Source organism: Eretmochelys imbricata, chromosome 19, assembly GCF_965152235.1.
Source record: "Eretmochelys imbricata isolate rEreImb1 chromosome 19, rEreImb1.hap1, whole genome shotgun sequence".
NCBI classification, from domain to species: Eukaryota; Metazoa; Chordata; order Testudines; family Cheloniidae; genus Eretmochelys; species Eretmochelys imbricata.
The window spans coordinates 7313899-7330756 of record NC_135590.1 but is presented as its reverse complement, the minus strand read 5'-3'; the positions used below and the strand labels follow the sequence as shown (position 1 = coordinate 7330756).

Here is a 16858-nt window from a genome sequence, read left to right as displayed (position 1 = left end):
CATTTTCTGTGGGGGGACACACACACTCGAATATGTAAAACCGATTTCTAAAAAAACGACTTCTATAAAGTCGACCTAATTTCGTAGTGTAGATATACCCTTAGAGACCAGCTGTGCTCTGCAAATCTCCCCTTGGCAGGAAGGGGATGAAAATCCACCTGCTTATTTATAAAAAAAACAATACAATTTATTAGGATAACTTACAAAAATAATGTAAACCCAATCGGCATATAAACACCCACAAACCGAATGCTCTGCCCTTTGCTATGGCACACAGCAGGCAACACAACACAGGCAGGAGGAACGGGATTTATGTTGCATACTTAAAAAACCACACCTGAATGTAAAACAGGTCCTACTTCAGGGCAGAAATCTGAGAGGGCATGAGAAGTGGACACAAGAGTCCCCTTGGTTAAGGATCTGCCCCCGCCATGACTGGTGCTGCTCATGTGATTCTAGCTGGAGTGAAGACAGGGGTAATGCACAAGGTATCTGTGATTTCCCAGCCACAGGAGAGAGGAGCACACAGGCTCTCTCTATCCTCTTCTTCTGGTTGTGGCAGCTTCCCCTGTAGCAGCCGGACAGCTTCCCTGTAAGCAAGAAAAAACAAACAAACCTTTCTCTCTAGCCCAGTTTTACACCCATCCCCAGAGAACAGGGAGTTCTGTTCTCACTCATCTCCCCATTACGCCACCCAGACTTCTGTAGGGTGATCCCAGGCTGAGGTCTGGCAGTAGGCCAAAGACAAGCTGGTTCATGTCTAGATGGGGTTTGGACACTTAGAGTGAAATCCTAGCTATATGGAAGTCAATGGAAGTTTTGCTTTGGGCCAGGATTTAACCCTAAACTTCCAGATGCTGCTGATTCCAGAAGTGGCACTTTTCCTTCAAAGCCCAGACCAACCCCACAGTCTGGCTCCCAAGGGAAGTCAGTCATGAGCTCTGATTCTCACCCCTCCTTTCCCTGGATGAGTTACAGGAAGTCTCTTACCAGGCTCTTACCGGGACATGGCGTAGTTGATCTGTGGCTGCCGGTGTCCATTAAAAGAGGACGAGGCTGCTATGGTGTAGGCACCCATGTTCTCAAACGTCAGCCAGTCACCAACTTGCAGTTCTGGTAGCTCCAAGCCATCTGCAATGCAGTCCGGCCCATCACAAGAAGGACCCCAGAGGCTGCTGCTGAACAAGGGATGATCTGGGCCGTGTTTCTGCAGTGGGGGTGGGGCGTAAAGGAGATGGACATCACAGGAGACCAAGCTCGTAAATGAAATAATCGGACCAAAGGTCAGATCCTCAACTGGCGTAAATCAACACTTCTCCACTAACTGCAATGCAGCCACGCTCATTTACAATGGAGCCATGTGGATTTATACCAGCCGAAGATCCGGTCCTAAAACTGGAGTAACTCTATGGAAAACCAATCCAAATTGACCAGACTAGCCATCGACTAGTGCAGGCCCAAAATGTAGGCTGCAAAAAGTGAGTTTTATGGAAAAAATATTAGCAGAAATGTTCATATTTTAACGACCTTAAGGAAAAAAAAGAGAGGGGAGAAAGAGCAGTTTGTGTGGATTTTAATCAACCCAGACATTGCAGCACCAGTACACAGGAAGCGGAAAGTTCGAGGGAGTGAAGGAACAGAAATGGAACGCCGTCTGTCTGGACTGTCTCCCCGAGCTAAAGGCAAGAATTAACTCTGTCAATGGCAACAGCTTTGTTTTAATGGTATATTCCAGTCTGATCTCCGCTATTAGTCACATCTCTTAAAGCTATATTTGTCACTTGTGTCTGTCCCTTTAATCCTTTCCTGAACACTCCTTGTGAGCAAACAGACACTGGGTGCGCCTACACCGCGGTCAGAGGTGTGACTGCAGCCCATGTAGAAATATCCAAAGTAACCTGGATCTAGCTGGCTGTACAGGCCACCTAGGACCCTGGGTACTCACGGTGCTGCCGGGGTTTCACTGCTATTGTTATTGCAGCTAGCTCACATACGTCTACAGGTGCTGGAGTCACAGTGTAGACATGCCCACTGTATGCATGGTTTTACCCAGTGCTGCTAGTTAGCACGTGGCTGACCCATGGGCCACATTCAGGTCTTGCTACAGCCCAGCTGCGATTCTGAAATCCCTGCAACTGGCTCTGAAGCTTTAAAAACCTCAGTTTTTGCTCTACGATGCCTGGTTGATCCTCTCCGCCTGCCCTGGGTGGGGGGCCGGGGCACTGGGCATGGGGCTGCCACAGCTCCCCACAGCTGCCAGCACGGCTCTCTCTGACCTGGCCACGATAAAAGCCGGGCTGGCAGCTGTGGGGAGCCGCGATGGACCCTCCACCTGCCCTGGGCGGGGAGTCCAAGCAGCCCCCGGGCAGCTCCACAGGTCTCCCCACTCCCCTTGGCAAGGCCAGCATGGAGCCCAGCCGAGAGCCATGGGGAACCACAGCAGACCCTGCACCTGCCCGCGGTGCAGAGCGGGGAAAGAGGGGAGCTGAGAGCAGCCCCTGGCCGTGTCCCCGCCCTCCAGGCTCCCCACCCGGCCGAGGGCAGGTGGAGGGTCCGCGACCCTGTGCGGGCTCCCCACAGCTGCCCGGGGCTCTCTTTGCGCGGGCTCCGGCAGGGGAATGCCTCGGAGCCTCAGCCCGCCCCCACTGTAGAGCCCTGCAAATCCGCAGATAGATGCGGATATCTGCAGATAATTTTTGTGGATAGCGGATCAGATGTGGATACACATCTGTGTATCCATGCAGGGCTCTCCTAACATGAAAACTTGTTAACGACGCTTCAGAATGGGTGTCAAGGGTTCAACAGTGTATTAAAAAGAACCATGGGTCGGTACAGGAAGTTACAGGAATTCGAGATCTGCCCAGGGTCCGTTGCACTGCTGCGGCCAATGCCAAGCTATCAATGGTCTGATACTCTGGGGGCTGATCTCTGGTGTCCAATCACTCGGAGGAGGGCAAAAGCCTTTGAAGGGCTCGTTTGTGATGAAACTGGAGTTAGAAACCTTAGCCCAACGTCCTCCTGCGGGAAACACCACTGATTTCCACGGAGTCACACCCGGGATGAGTTGAACACATTCTGCCTTGCCTACACCGTCCTCTGTATCACAAACAGGCTGAGCTCAGGTGCGGAGCGGGATAGATGTGGGAGGGAGGAAGGGAGGCTAGAGCCATGCTGGGCACCTGGGGAGGCAGGGAGCATCACCCTGACAGCGTCTAAGGGCTTGGCTACCCTTCCAGATGTAGAGCGCTCAGAGTTAAACCGGCCTTCGCAGAGCGCAGCAGGGAAAACACGGCCGTGCGTTTACACTGTCAGCTGCAAGCGCACCGGCGTGGCCACAGAGAGCAGAGAGCGCTGTGGTAGCTATCCCAGTGCGCAAGTGGTTGCAATGTGCTTTTCAAACTGGGGTGGGGTGGGGTGGGGTGGAGTGTGACAGGGAGTGTGTTGCGTGTGCACGTGGGGGGAGAGAATGTGTTTTGCGGGGGCTGAGAGCATGTCAGCATGCTGTCTTGTAAATTCAGACAGCAACAGACCCCCCCACCGCCCCCCCCACCGCCCCCCACACACACACTCACAGCCTTCCACACTAATGGCTGCTTTGTCCCGGAGCAGATTAGCAGCCGGCTGTCAGAAATGGAGCTTTGAAAGGGGATATCCGCATGCCTGCAGCCGATTTCAAAGCAATGACAAGAGTGGCCACTTGACTTCAGGGGATTACGGGATATTTCCGGAGGCAAGTCACAGCACAGTAATGCAACCCCTCGTTCACACTGACGCCCGGGGTTTTCAGCCGGGGTGCAGCAAGCGTTCTGCTTCTCGTGGAGGTGGATTGCCAGGAGCACTCCAGCTGCACAGTCCCGGCGCTCTATGTGCCTTGCCAGTGTGGATGCGTCAGGAGTTAGGGCTCCCGGAGCTGCTTTAATGCGCTCTGACTTGTAAGTGTAGCTAACCCTTAAGTCGCTCTCTAGTGAAGACAGGCTACTAGGGAGACACTGCAGGGAGTTACAGCCAAAGGCTCTCACCAAAGAGCTCGGATACTCAGCGTGGGGGAAAGAAACCCCAGAGACTGAGCATGGGAACAGAGCGTCCCGGAGGAAAGGCACGAGGTGCAGCTGGGGAGAATCCCAGAAGTGGATCAGACCCTCCACTGAGGGCTGAGTTATTTTGGTCTATTGTGTCCCTCTTCCTCCAGGTGGAAGGGACACTTACCTTGTGCAGGATGGGGCTGGGGCAGGTGTGATTGAAGAAAATGCAGCTGAAGGATCCATAGATGCCATCGTTAATGTAATACAGGATGCTCTTCTTGCTGCCAGACTCTTCATCTGGGAGATGGGGATAGAGCAGGGAAGGCAGATTCAGCAAAGGGTCAATTCACGTGTCAAGCTTAATACTTTGAGCTCCTGGGACTGGACAAAGATGCCCCATTTGAGGGGACTTTGTCAGCCTGACATGGCTTTTGAGGGGTGACCAGATACTGACCCGGCTGAGGGCCACACAGAAAATGAGAACTGAGGCCTGAATCAACTGCCATCCATTTTTCCTGCAGTCACTACTGCCGTCCAATATCAAAACAGGTCCACTTTGGACTAGTAGGATCTGAACTACTGAGCAGTTGTATGCTGGTTGGCTCTCAGCTCTCATCTTTCCTAGCAAAAGGTGTTTGGCCCGCAGTTCAGTTACCCATCACAGCAACCTGTTGCCTCCCCGGGGGCTCAGCACTGCAGGAAGATGCATCATTCCACCTGCTCAACCTACCGTCTGAGCCAGACGGATCCAAGGGAACCGCCCGCTTGTCAACAACATTGACAGCCAAGGTAAAGGCAGAAGCTACATAGTATCGTCCTGGTTTGGCGATGATCTCCACCCCACAGCCTTCTGGGAAATACAAATCCAAGGCAGAGTTGATCGTGGCTGCCATCTGATTGGTAGAAAGGGGGTGGGGTGCGGGGGGAGAAACCACAATCACTTATTCCAACATTTATTAGTTAACCACCCTTTCAAAATAAAGGCCAGAGATTCTAGCCCAGCTGAGATACCAGCTAGGACTCCCTCCCAGCTGCCTTCTCTGCCTAAAGAGAACACAAACTGTAATCTTTATACCTCTTCAAACCGGACTTTAGAATTTTCAGTGCCAGGGAATCCACCTCCAATGTCTAATAAGTGCATCTTGTAGCCCAGCTCTGCACCCATTTCAAACACCAGCCGAGCATCTGCTATGGACCGAGAGAAGGCTTGCAGGTCGGGGCAGTCACTGCCAACATGAAAACTAAGGGGGAAGAATCCTTAATTTAGTCTGGGTTAAGCCCCATCATCCAGCCTCCTCTAATGCCAGAGCGTTGAGAGCAGACTTGGGAAAACAGTGCAAAATGTTATTCACAAATAATCATTCTATAGGAGAGTTATGCTCTTTCCACACACCGAGAGAGAGAGAGAGACTTACAGTCAGAATAACCTTTCAGACTAAAGAAAAGCAAATATAAACCTTCCAGTGGAGAGCACAGTGTGTGATTTCTCCTAGATTGTGTGCAACTCTCTGCAGACTAAGTGACTCCAGCAAGGCCCTTAAATATCTAGGCTGGGAATTTCAAAGAAGTTAGGTCTCTATTTGCAATGACTTTCAACAGGAGCTGATCCTCTAACTCCCCTAGGATCCTTTGAAAAATATCAGCCTTAAAGGTGCAATACATAGAAAGAAAAGGCATACATCACAGAGATTCACTCTTGTGATAAATTTAACTAATTTTGATCACACCCATGACCTTCTTGCGTTTAATGGTAATAATTTAGCTTGAAACATTTTTAGTTGTGAAACCAAAACCCTCAAGTGCAAATTTTTAGTTTTACACCCAAATATGCAATGCAAAATTTGCTTGGTTATTGGTTAGTTCCCCAACTCACCCAATCAAGGAACAGAAACAATACCACGTGACTTGGAGAACCAACCAACAGCGTGAATGTCCAACACTTGCAATTTGCAAACAATCAGTAAGCGGAAATCCTTGTCTGAAGAAATTAGGGGAGAGTGTCATAATTAACGTGGAATTCTGCCATCTGTTCATGGGCTATTGGTGACAAGAAATAGAGGAGAAATCCCCCCAGTGAATGCACTAGGATTGATTTGCCCAGGTTTGGTGATCAGACAGACCCTCCCAGATCCATGAAGTTCAGTGCAAGTAAAGGTTTCAGAGTAGCAGCCGTGTTAGTCTGTATTCGCAAAAAGAAAAGGAGGACTTGTGGCACTTTAGAGACTAACCAATTTATTTGAGCATAGCTTTCGTGAGCTACAGCTCACTTCATCGGATGCATACTGTGGAAAATACAGAAGATGTTTTTATACACACGACCATGAAAAAATGGGTGTTTATCACTACAAAATGTTCTCTCCCCCCACCCCACTCTCCTGCTGGTAATAGCTTATCTAAAGTGATCACTCTCCTTACAAGAGAACCTTTTGTAGTGATAAACACCCATTTTTTCATGGTCTGTGTGTATAAAAACATCTTCTGTATTTTCCACAGTACGCATCCGATGAAGTGAGCTGTACCTCACGAAAGCTTATGCTCAAATAAATTGGTTAGTCTCTAAGGTGCCACAAGTCCTCCTTTTAGTGCAGGTAAAGTTAGGGTTCAGGGGCTGTGCTTATGTCAGTTTAGGGAGAATCAGGCTTCACGGTATGAGGATGCCACCCTGTACCTGATGCCAACAATCTCCACATTCATCTCCTTTGCAGTTTCTAGTAGGTGTCTGCAGGACTTGAGGGTGGCACCAAATTTCACGCTCAGACAGGCAGAGGATCTGGGGTTGTCGGTGGCGATGCACAGAACCATCCTGTGGAATGAAGTTACACCAGGTCGGTGTCCCAGCTCTTCATCTCCCACTCCCCAATTACTATGCAGGCCAAGGTATGCGATTTCTCCAACTCTTTACTGAAGCCAGCCCTAGTACATGGAACATGAACATGCTATGAAAATACATAAAGGTCCTGCCCATAACAAATGTCACGTTCACCCTCTAGAGGAGATTGAGAGACTGACCTTTGGTCCATCTCTGTTTCCAGCCTCAATAGCCTCCTTCTTCCATACCCAGAGAGTTTATATACAAACCTGGCATGTGGATGGCTCCTTGCCACTTTCCCGAGCTCTACTTCATTGTCGAAGGCCATCAGCTGCACCCCGTGGCTGGCTGCGTATTTGATCTGCGAGATCTGTTTGCAGGGGTTAGTGTAGATAATCTTGTCAGGTGGGACCCCAATGCTCTGAACTAATGCAATCTCCGTCTGCAACAAGATAGAAAAAGCATTATTAGCAGGGTGTATGGATCAGCCCCGGGGAACTCAGTGTTGTGGGATACAAATTGTTATGAAATCAAGGGCTCCAGGCCTGGGACATTCTAATGCACGTTGTGGGTTCACCAAGGGTAACTCACCAGGATTCAGGCCTGGGATTCTCCTGGGAACCAGACACAGATGAAGAAAGTGGGTTTGCCCACAGGGCTCACGGTGGACTGTGTGTCTGGAGCGAGAGATAGCAGTAACACATCACTAGAAACACAAGACCAAGGAAGGTAGGTCTGTAAAGGCAGGAGGCAAGCTGGATGGACCAAATTACCACAAGATATGTAATAAAAACACTGCCACCTAGCCCTCACCCATTAGGCCAAAATCCTTCACATGGTGTTAGGAGGAAGAAACGAGCATCTCTCCCCCTGCTAGTTGTTTATAGCGCATTCAGGCTGCGTGGAACTCTGTTCATTGTCATGGCCTCTCGGGCTTTGTTGTTTTCCCTTAGGCTTTGTTCTTAAGACATATAAATACATGCCACCTTGGCAACCTGTTCCTCTGAATCACAAAGAAATAAATAGCCTTGCTTTGATCCACCCAAAAAACCCGTTAATGAGACAAGAGGGAGCTTCTGACTCAGCCTTGAACCCACATAAGAGTGGGCCGTGGCAGCATGTCCCAGAAAAAACCAACACACTTAGGACATGCCTCATTACAGATGGATTCTGCTGCCCAGGAGACATGTAAAACAAGGAAAGAATCTGGAACACCCAACTGCGGGAAGCAGATTTTCCAGGATGCACTATTACTGTTTTGCAGGAAGGGGGAGACTCCCTCCAAAGTAAATGTAGCATGGGAAGCTCCAGACTAAGTTTAGGACTCTGCAATCTGCACTAAGCTTGTTTAACATTTGTGCTGCCATACCGTGCCTTGGCTGGTTCCCTCACCACCTTCCAGGGTACAGATCTAGCCACCGCACCCCAGGGACATTGGGGCCCAGAGTTGTTGTTCTTTCCCCTTGTTCCTACCTTGCTAGCACAGTCAAATCCTGCCCCCAGCTCAGACAGTGTCCGCACCACTCCTTTGCTGCTGTTGCACTTAACAGCGTAGAAAGGTTTGACGTGGGGCAAAGCCTTCAGGAAGTGCAGGTGTTTCTTCACTACGTCCCCCAGGTCTGCCACAAAAAAGGCCCCTTTGTCGCTCTAGAGGGAAGAGACTGGAGTCGGCAAACAGTGGTCTCAGCGCCCCTCCCTCCCGCAAGGAAGGAGTGTTGCAGAGTCTTCATGGAGCGGCAAAGGCACCAGACTCAAAACTGAGAGCCTGATTCTCCACTCACCCCACAGTGATGCCAGTGGAGTTACTCCTGATTTACACCCGCATAAAGAAGGGGCGAATCAGGCCCTAAATGTCCAATGATCAAGGTCCCTCCAATTTGGGGGCTTGCTAAGACTCAATCTTTCTGGTACTGAAATCAGTGAAGTCTGTAAATGATGCCCAACAGCCAAGTCTTGCAACTGACGGCCACTGGTGCACACCCCGCCCAGCTGATGTACGCGCCATCTGCATCGAGACACCAGCTGAATGCCCAGTGTGACAAAGAACTCCACGCTCACAGCTGCTTCAACACGCCCAGCGCTGGGGTAGGCTCTGCTACGCATGGGGCAACTACATGACACGAAGGGGTGTAGCTTGAGGGCAGTTAGTGGTAACCTGCGATTGACGGATACCAGCACAAAGCCTCAATTAGGAATTCAATATGGTCTTCTCAGAGCTGCAGCGAGATTCTGGTGGGACTCAGTCCACCACTGGGAAGAACGGGCAGGAGCGCACCCCTGAGGTGCACCACACACACAATCAAATCAGCTCTTTTAATTTGAAGAGAAGCAAAGGGCTAAGAATGAAGCCCAGGAAAGAGCCCTACGAAGCATAAGAGAGGGGGAAAGTGGAACCGATGAGATATTTTTAGACAAAAAGATTTTTAGAAACGTGATTTTCCTTTGTTTCTTTTCCCCCAGTCCACTGGCAAATAACTATCTGTTCCCCAGAACAGACCATTATCAAGCCCAGCAGGCAAGAAAACCCTTAAAACACTAACAGTTGGAATATGACCTTCTTCCATACCATACACTGATATTCGAATTAGGTCAAAAATAGGACAAGAAATTCCACAGAAGTGCTGGCAAATTCAAAAGCATTTTCCATCCTGTTGTATAACTATCTAGCAACAATGTCACCACGGTCATTTTTAAGTGGGAGCATTTTCATTAAGGTGCATTTTAGTGGGGGAATCACCCAAACCTGGGCCTGATTCTTAATGACACAAAGGCCCTTTGACACCACCGTGGCAATGCAGCGAGGGGTGTAAATTATGTTTATATCCACTTTAAAGCCCCCTCACACTTCCAGCGTGGTGTAAAGAGGCTTCAGTGTAACTGAGAATTCAGGCCCTGGTCTCTGCAATGCAAGTCTCCTGTCCCCAACAATACAAAGATTCCACTGCCCAGTTCCCTCCACTCTGGCCCTAAACCAGTGGTTCTCAACCTATTTACCACTGCGGGCCGCATATGCAACTCTCTGTGTATTACGTGGGCCACATCCACACAATCTACATACTACCTGTATGGACATCAGGATGTCACATGGGCTGCAACTGTGTGCTGACTGGGCCACAAACGGCCCCAAACCAACTAAGATAGGCAAGCCCAATCTATGCACACAAGTACATATGGCTAACTTATAGGCACATGCAAATCAGGTGTTTGTATGTGCATATGTCCAGTTAAGCATCTAGCCAGCCATTCCCACAGATGTGCACACACAAAAATTGAAAACAAAATTCTGCCCCCGCTTCACTGTCCAGAAGAAGTTAAGTGTTGTGAGATGCTGAGAAATTGCACTAAAGCGTCTCAAATCCTTATGCGTCAGAGGAGAGTGACAGTTAAACAGCCCCCCTACAGTTAGATGCCACATGACATCGGGGCCAGTGGATGGGAAGGAAGGGCCCATAGAAGCTAAGTGCCCCTTACCGTCTGGGAGACCTCCATGAGGAGATTTTCAAGGAGGTCTCTGGTGGTGAAGCCCTCCTCCACCATCATAAAGTCTGATTCGTCCAAGTACCCACTCATCGTCCAGATCTAGGAGAATTGCTAGTTCTAAAGCCTCCTTCCGTAGGAAGTAGTTTCTAAGTATGCAACACACTGTAAAGAAGGAGGAAGAGTGTTAGTGGGGTTTCTGGGTCCACCCCAGAGACCATCCCCATCCGGCACTTTCTCTAAGGCCTGGTCTACACACAAACTTGTACTGCTGTAACTAAAGGTGTAATTTTATACCGATTCAGTTAACCACTGAAACTTTGTATGCGGACGCGCCTTGACAAAGCTGAGCAAGTAACAGATTTTTATTTTTATTTTTTTTTAGTTCATTGGCACTTTCAAAAAGTTGAAGAATCATTTTGGGTCAAAAACATTTCATTTGGAATTTGAAAATTTTTAAAATGTTTGATTTTTTTTTTTAAAGTTAGAGGAGATTTTGAAACAAAAAATTTCAAACCAAACAATTCTAAACATTTTGGTTTTTTAGAATGTTTTTTTAAAACCAAAACAATTCATTGAAATTGACAAAGTCATGAAACATTTCACTTTTGCTGGACCTGTATTTTTCATCCCCACCCAAATATTTTGTGCAAAAAATTTCACCCAACTGTACTCCTCTATGGCACTAAACTGGGTTTATATCACTTTAGCTTGTGCCAGTAACTTTACAGGTGCGAGCTAAACTAATATAACCAGTTTTAAACAGATATACAAGTCCACACACAAAAGCTGCATTGGGTTGAATTAAACTGATTTAAGTTAAATTTAAGTTGTGTGTTTGAACAAGCCTGGAGTCCTGTCTCATAGCACAGACTCTTTGATAACTTATTTATTACAGCAGTGACCCGGCTAATTAAGATTGCCCCGTGTTCTCAGTTTCTTATAAAATTTCACATTTCAAGCTGAAATTAACAGTTTGGTCTCTGCTGGGAAATTATTTTTTTGGGGGGTGGGAGAGGAGTTTGAGTAAAATTAGTTAAGCTATTTGGAGTCGGATACACACACCCTTACCACTCCCCACGTTCCCCATCAAATTGAAAACAAAAAGAAGCTGGAAGATTTGCTTTTAAAAGACAGCTCTAGTGGCAGAACAATATTGTGTTTGTAGCACAATGTGGTCTTGGCCCATGGCTAGAGCTTCTAGGTGCTTGTGCAATACAAATAAATAATAATTGGGAAGAAACTATAAATCTGCCGGGAAATAACCCACACTGAGGAGCTGTGCCATTGAGTGAGTGGGTCAGGACTGGCTGCAGTCTGAATCACTCTGTGCAGGACATTTTGTGAAGTTTGAAACACCAGGGCTGGCCTTACCATGAGGCGAACGGAGGCGGCCACCTCGGGTGCCAGACTGGGGGGGTGGGTGTGCCACTAGGACCCAAAGTTTCAAAGTTTTGGCCCAAGCGAGGGGGCATGGGGGGGGCGTCATTTGAGCTCCCTGCCTCAGGTGCCAAAATGTTGTGGGCTGGCCCTGTAAAACACACTCCGTTAAGTAAGGCCAAACTGGCTAACTTCAATTCGCTGTGAAAAAATGGAGCGTGTGTGCCTATGCGTGTGTGCAGTGATTGAGGCAGGGTTCCACATGAGCCCTTGCCTCCTTCACTGTGCACGGGGTAGGCTAAAATCTGCACAGATCCCAAGGGTCACATCACAAAAGAGGAGGCTCCTGTCACTAGGTGGGAGAGATGTGCCAGATCTAGTGTGTTGGATGTCTGGACAAACATCCTAGTTTTTTACAGGGAAAATATAGACTCCATCATCGGGAAGTTCCCCCAGGAAAAGCCTACACTCAGAAAACATGAAGGTTGCACAGTTAAGTTCTCAGAGATCAGGAGGTGCCAGTGTGCACACAGCTCAACGGTTGCCTTCTTTCACATATAGCATATAACAGTCTTTAATGAGATGACCACACATTGCTGTGCTTCTTAGACACGGTTCAATATCACATTTCTCAACAGACTTACTTAGATACATGCATGTAGCTTTGTGTCTCAGTTTTACTCTTGTATATTGGCAATGGGCCAGTACCTCTTAGGTGACAGACCTTTTAGCGAATGAGTTTGCTTCTATAAAGGACATAGTTTAATAGTTTCAGCAGCAGCCATGACTATATGGTGTCTTTGCAGCCTCCTTCAGGTGATGCCCAGGCAATGAATGGTGCAGTTAATGACAAAGCTAACTTAGCTGTAAACTTAAATTGCCAATGTATGCCAGAACATATCCCCTCACACTCTCCTATATAGGGCTCCACCTCCCATGTGTTATGCCAGGATTCCCGGTGTAGTTTTCCAGGAGATGAGTTTCATGGACCTCATTTCCCAAGCACACACAGACCAAGGCATGCCACTAAAATGGTGCAGCAGCATGAATATCTTTAGAAAACCTGAGTAGGAGATCGCATGGTTTGCCAGCCAGTCATGGAATTAAACAGGACAGGCCAGACCCTTAACTGGTATTAACCAGCGTAGCTCCTTTGACTTCAATGGAGCTACGCCAGCTGGAGAGCCAGCTGTGGCATCGTGCATACATACAGGGGGCAGAGTTAAGGATGCACACTGATATTTCCCCCCCAATGTCAATGCTGAACTGTGTAGCCTTAATGATCTCTTGCCTTATATTAACTCCAGCCAATAATCTAAGGATGTTAAGACACCACAAAGGCTTGCAGGAACTGGTTTCTGGTCCCAGCTCTGACTCTGGGGGGCCTTCGCTTTTCAGCCCTGTCTCTTTTGGGTTAACGCGGTCGCCCTTATCTAAAGTGATAAAAATAATCCCCAAACTCTGCTTCTGAGAGCTGCATAGCCTCTCTCACTCTCTGCAGAGCTTTGCTTGGGCAATTCCTAGTGCAGGGTGAAGGGGCAAACCACACTCTGATCTAAGAGCTGCAGGCCCAAGACACACTATCTTGTAACGGATCAAGCAAATAATAATGCAAGCCAAAGAAAGCTCTCCCAGGAGAATGGAGCAAATACATTGAAATTATTGAAACTTTGCAGCTGGGGAGGGAGAGTTTAGAGGGGACAAGAATTCTTCTGGTTTCTTCCCACCCAAACACATCAATGACCTTCATCCCACCCATCATCTTGAGCTGCATGGGCACAGGACTGATAAGCAATAAAGGTAGGACCAGACCCTGTCTGACTCAGCCTGAACTAGATACAAGAGAACATGCAGTATACCCTGTCTCTCTCCCCCCACCCTCCCCAGATGTTTTTTCCTTACCGAGTTCCAAAGCCTCCTTCCTTGGGGGCTAGGTGTAATACCAGGGGGGCTCTCCGGTGAACTCAGAGCTTTTGCAACTCCCCGAGGCACAGGTGCTGCTGGGGATCCGAGATCTCTACAGGGGAAAGAGGGCAAGTTCCAGCAGGTTATCAAGAGGGATCAGGTACACGCACACAGCAGAGCAGTCCCCTCCCTAACCATTCCTATGCCTCCGTTTCCTCTGCTCCCACCTGGCACCCAGCCATCCTCCTCATCACCCCCTTCCTCACCTCCTCCCAGCCAGTTCAGCTGCCCCAGAAAGGCTCCCCCAACCCTTGATTCCTCTGCTCTTGCTGGGAACCTGCCTCTCCTCTGTTACCTTAAAAAGCATTTAAACGGATTCTGCCCATGGGTCTCCCAAGAGAGTGAATTGGCTTCAGCGGTGGTTGTTCCTCCTCCTCCACTCCCAAGCCTACACCATGCAAGCAGCACCAACTAAACCTGCCCTCCTGGGGAGGCTCTGCCACCCCCTATATACACAGCTCCCGCCCACCTCTGACTCACAAGAGTGGCCTTGGCAACCAAACTCAGCAATCCTATTGGCTGAGTCGGATACAAAGCACTCTCTATGGCATCCCCATTGAAAGCAGGCAGCTGGGCAGGCCCCAGTCTGCTGAGGGGGCAGTGTGCAGGCTGCCTATGGGGCATGAGGACAAGGCTCTGATTGCTCTGCACCCAGCTATCGATTCGCTGACAGACAGGCAGCTGATCTCCCCGACTGCTGGAGCAGAGCCTTACGAGCAGGCATGCAGTATAGCCCTGGCAAGAAGCCACTCACTCATCTGGGCAGTAATGCAGAAATAACATGAGCTGTGTGGCGCTGGAAAGTCCCAGTGGGGAGAGGAATAGGGCCAAAGAGGGCTTTGGGGATGGGAGGAGGACAAAGGCCTCCTGCAGCTTAAACACTGGGCAGTCACCAACACGGTTATTTCTTTGGTGATGCCTTGAATCATCCCAGACGGGTGAGACTCCATGGGCGGCTGACAGCTTTACTGTACCGCTGTGGATTTCAGCGGCTTGACTCCAGGGTTCCTATTTAGGGCCCTACCAAATTCAGGGTCCATTTTGGTCAATTTCACAGTCATGAGATTTTAAAAATAGTAAATTTCATGATTTCAGCTATTTAAATCTGAAATTTCACGGTGTTGTAACTGTAGGGTCCTGACCCAAAAAGGAGTTGTGGGGGGAGGGGGGTCGCAAGATTATTGTACGGGGGGGTCGTGGTACTGCAACCCTTACTTCTGTGCTGCGCCTGGCAGCGGCGCTGCCTTCAGAGCTGGGCAGCTGGACAGCAGCGGCTGCTGGCTGAGGTCCCAGTGCTGAAGGCAGAGCCGCCACCAGCCGCAGCACAGAAGTGAGGGTGGCCTGGTCCGGTATTGTCACCCCTAATTCTGTGCTGCTGCTGGCGGGGGGCCGCCGTCAGAGCTGGGTGTCCGGCCAACGGCCGCCGTTCTCTGGCCGCCCAGCTCTGAAGGCAGCGCAGAAATAAGGGAGGCAATACTGTGACCCCCCCCCGCAACTCCCTTTTGGGTCAGGACCCCAGTTTGAGAAATGCTGGTTTCCCCTGTGAAATCTGTATAGTATAGGGTAAAAGCACATAAAAGACCAGATTTCATGGGCAGGAAGACCGAATTTAACGGTCCGTGGCGCGTTATTCACGACCATGTATTTGGTAGGGCCTACTCATATTGCTTCCAGTCTTAGGAGCCTCCCCTCTCTGGAGTGGTTTCTCAAAAATCCCTGGACACACTGTGAACGAGCTCTTCTGCGTTCCCTGGAGTTTCAGGATAACACACTTCCCTCCCTGCTTGAGATTTGATGATGGTAGTGGGGGAGGTGGGGTGATTTTGGCTGCTGGGGATCTGAGATCTCTGCAGGGGGACAGAGCAAGTTCCAGCTGGTTCGCACGCGGGACCAGGAACAAGCACAGAGCAACACAGTCCGTTCCCCACCCATTCCCAACCCCGTTTCCACTGCGGCTACTGGGCACCCAGCAACCCTAGCTGTCCTCCTCACTGAACCCCCGCAAGAAAGGCTCCCCCACCATCCCCACCCTCTTGCCTCCTCTGTGCCTGCCAGTCCATTTAGACAGGCTCCCCCCTATCCTTTCCTCACCCCCGACTCCTCTGCTCCTGCTTTGATTGGTGTTTTGTAATCTGTTTAGTCTGCGCTGGTATAAAGTGTCTCTGCGAGGGCTGCTAGTTCAGTGTAACAATCAGCATGAGTGGTAGAGAGGCAAATAAAAGAGAGAGACAGATCCTTGGCTATTTGCAAAGTGCCCTCTCTACCACTTCCACGCCCCTTCTCTATACCAGCTCGGTGCAGCTAGCACCTGCCTGCCACGTGGCTGTCACCAATTCAAATGTAAAAATCGGTTCCTCTGAGCTTTATCCATAACATGTGTCCCACATCTTGTTTATTTGCACTTGGAAGGAGCACTGGCTCAGCAATCACCTCCCTGTCTTTCAGCTGTTGTGGTCATTCCTGAGATGATCTCATTGAAACTGTAAGCTTTTTGTGGCAAGGTCTGCGTCTTTTCATTTCTGTAAAGTACAGTGCGAGTTTTCATGCTGTTCTGGTCGCCCCATCTCAAAAGATATATATTGGGATTGGGAAAAGTACAGAGAAGGGCAACAAAAATGATGAGGGGGATGGAACAACTTCCATATGAGGAGAGATTAAAAAGACTATGAGTGTTCAGTGTAGAAAAGAGATGACTAATAGGGGATAACATCAAGGTCTATAAAATCATGACTGGAGTGGAGAAAGTGAATAAGGAAGTATTCTTTACCCCTTCATAGAAAATAAGAACCAGAGTTTGCCCAATGACATTATTAGGCAGCAGGTTTAAAACTAACATAAGGAAGTACTTCTTTCCACAACTCACTGTTCACCTATGGAACTCATTGGCATAGGATGTTATGAAGGCCAGAAGTACAACTGGGTTCTAATAAGAATTAGGTAAGTTCATGGAGGATAGGTCCATTAATGGTGATTAGCCAAGATGGTTAGGGATGTAACCCCATGGTCTGCGTGTCCCTAAACCTCTGACCACCAGAAGCTGAGACTGGACGACAAGGGATGAATCACTTGATAAACTGCTCTGCTCTGTTCATTCCCTTTGAAGCCTCTGGCACCGGCCACTGTCACAAGACAGGATATTGGGTGAGATGGACCATTTGTCTGATCCAGTCTGGTTGTTCTTATGGCTGTGTCACTTCATAGTAAA

At 49.0% G+C, this 16858-nt stretch overlaps 1 protein-coding gene across 1 annotated transcript in view; it reads right to left on the bottom strand.

Moving 5' to 3' along the window:
* Nucleotides 1–229: 229 nt before the first annotated feature.
* Nucleotides 230–16858, bottom strand: part of AZIN2 (antizyme inhibitor 2) — a 22717-nt gene continuing 6088 nt past the window's right edge. Inside the window, exons 3-12 of the mRNA XM_077837724.1 lie at nt 13591–13705; nt 10303–10473; nt 8305–8478; nt 7101–7273; nt 6691–6825; nt 5098–5263; nt 4753–4915; nt 4207–4319; nt 1002–1207; nt 230–590 (exon numbers count right to left, since the gene is read on the bottom strand). Coding sequence (XP_077693850.1) covers nt 446–590; nt 1002–1207; nt 4207–4319; nt 4753–4915; nt 5098–5263; nt 6691–6825; nt 7101–7273; nt 8305–8478; nt 10303–10401 — 1374 coding nt within the window. The 5' untranslated portion in view covers nt 10402–10473; nt 13591–13705 and the 3' untranslated portion in view covers nt 230–445. The remainder of the gene's footprint in view (nt 591–1001; nt 1208–4206; nt 4320–4752; nt 4916–5097; nt 5264–6690; nt 6826–7100; nt 7274–8304; nt 8479–10302; nt 10474–13590; nt 13706–16858) is intronic.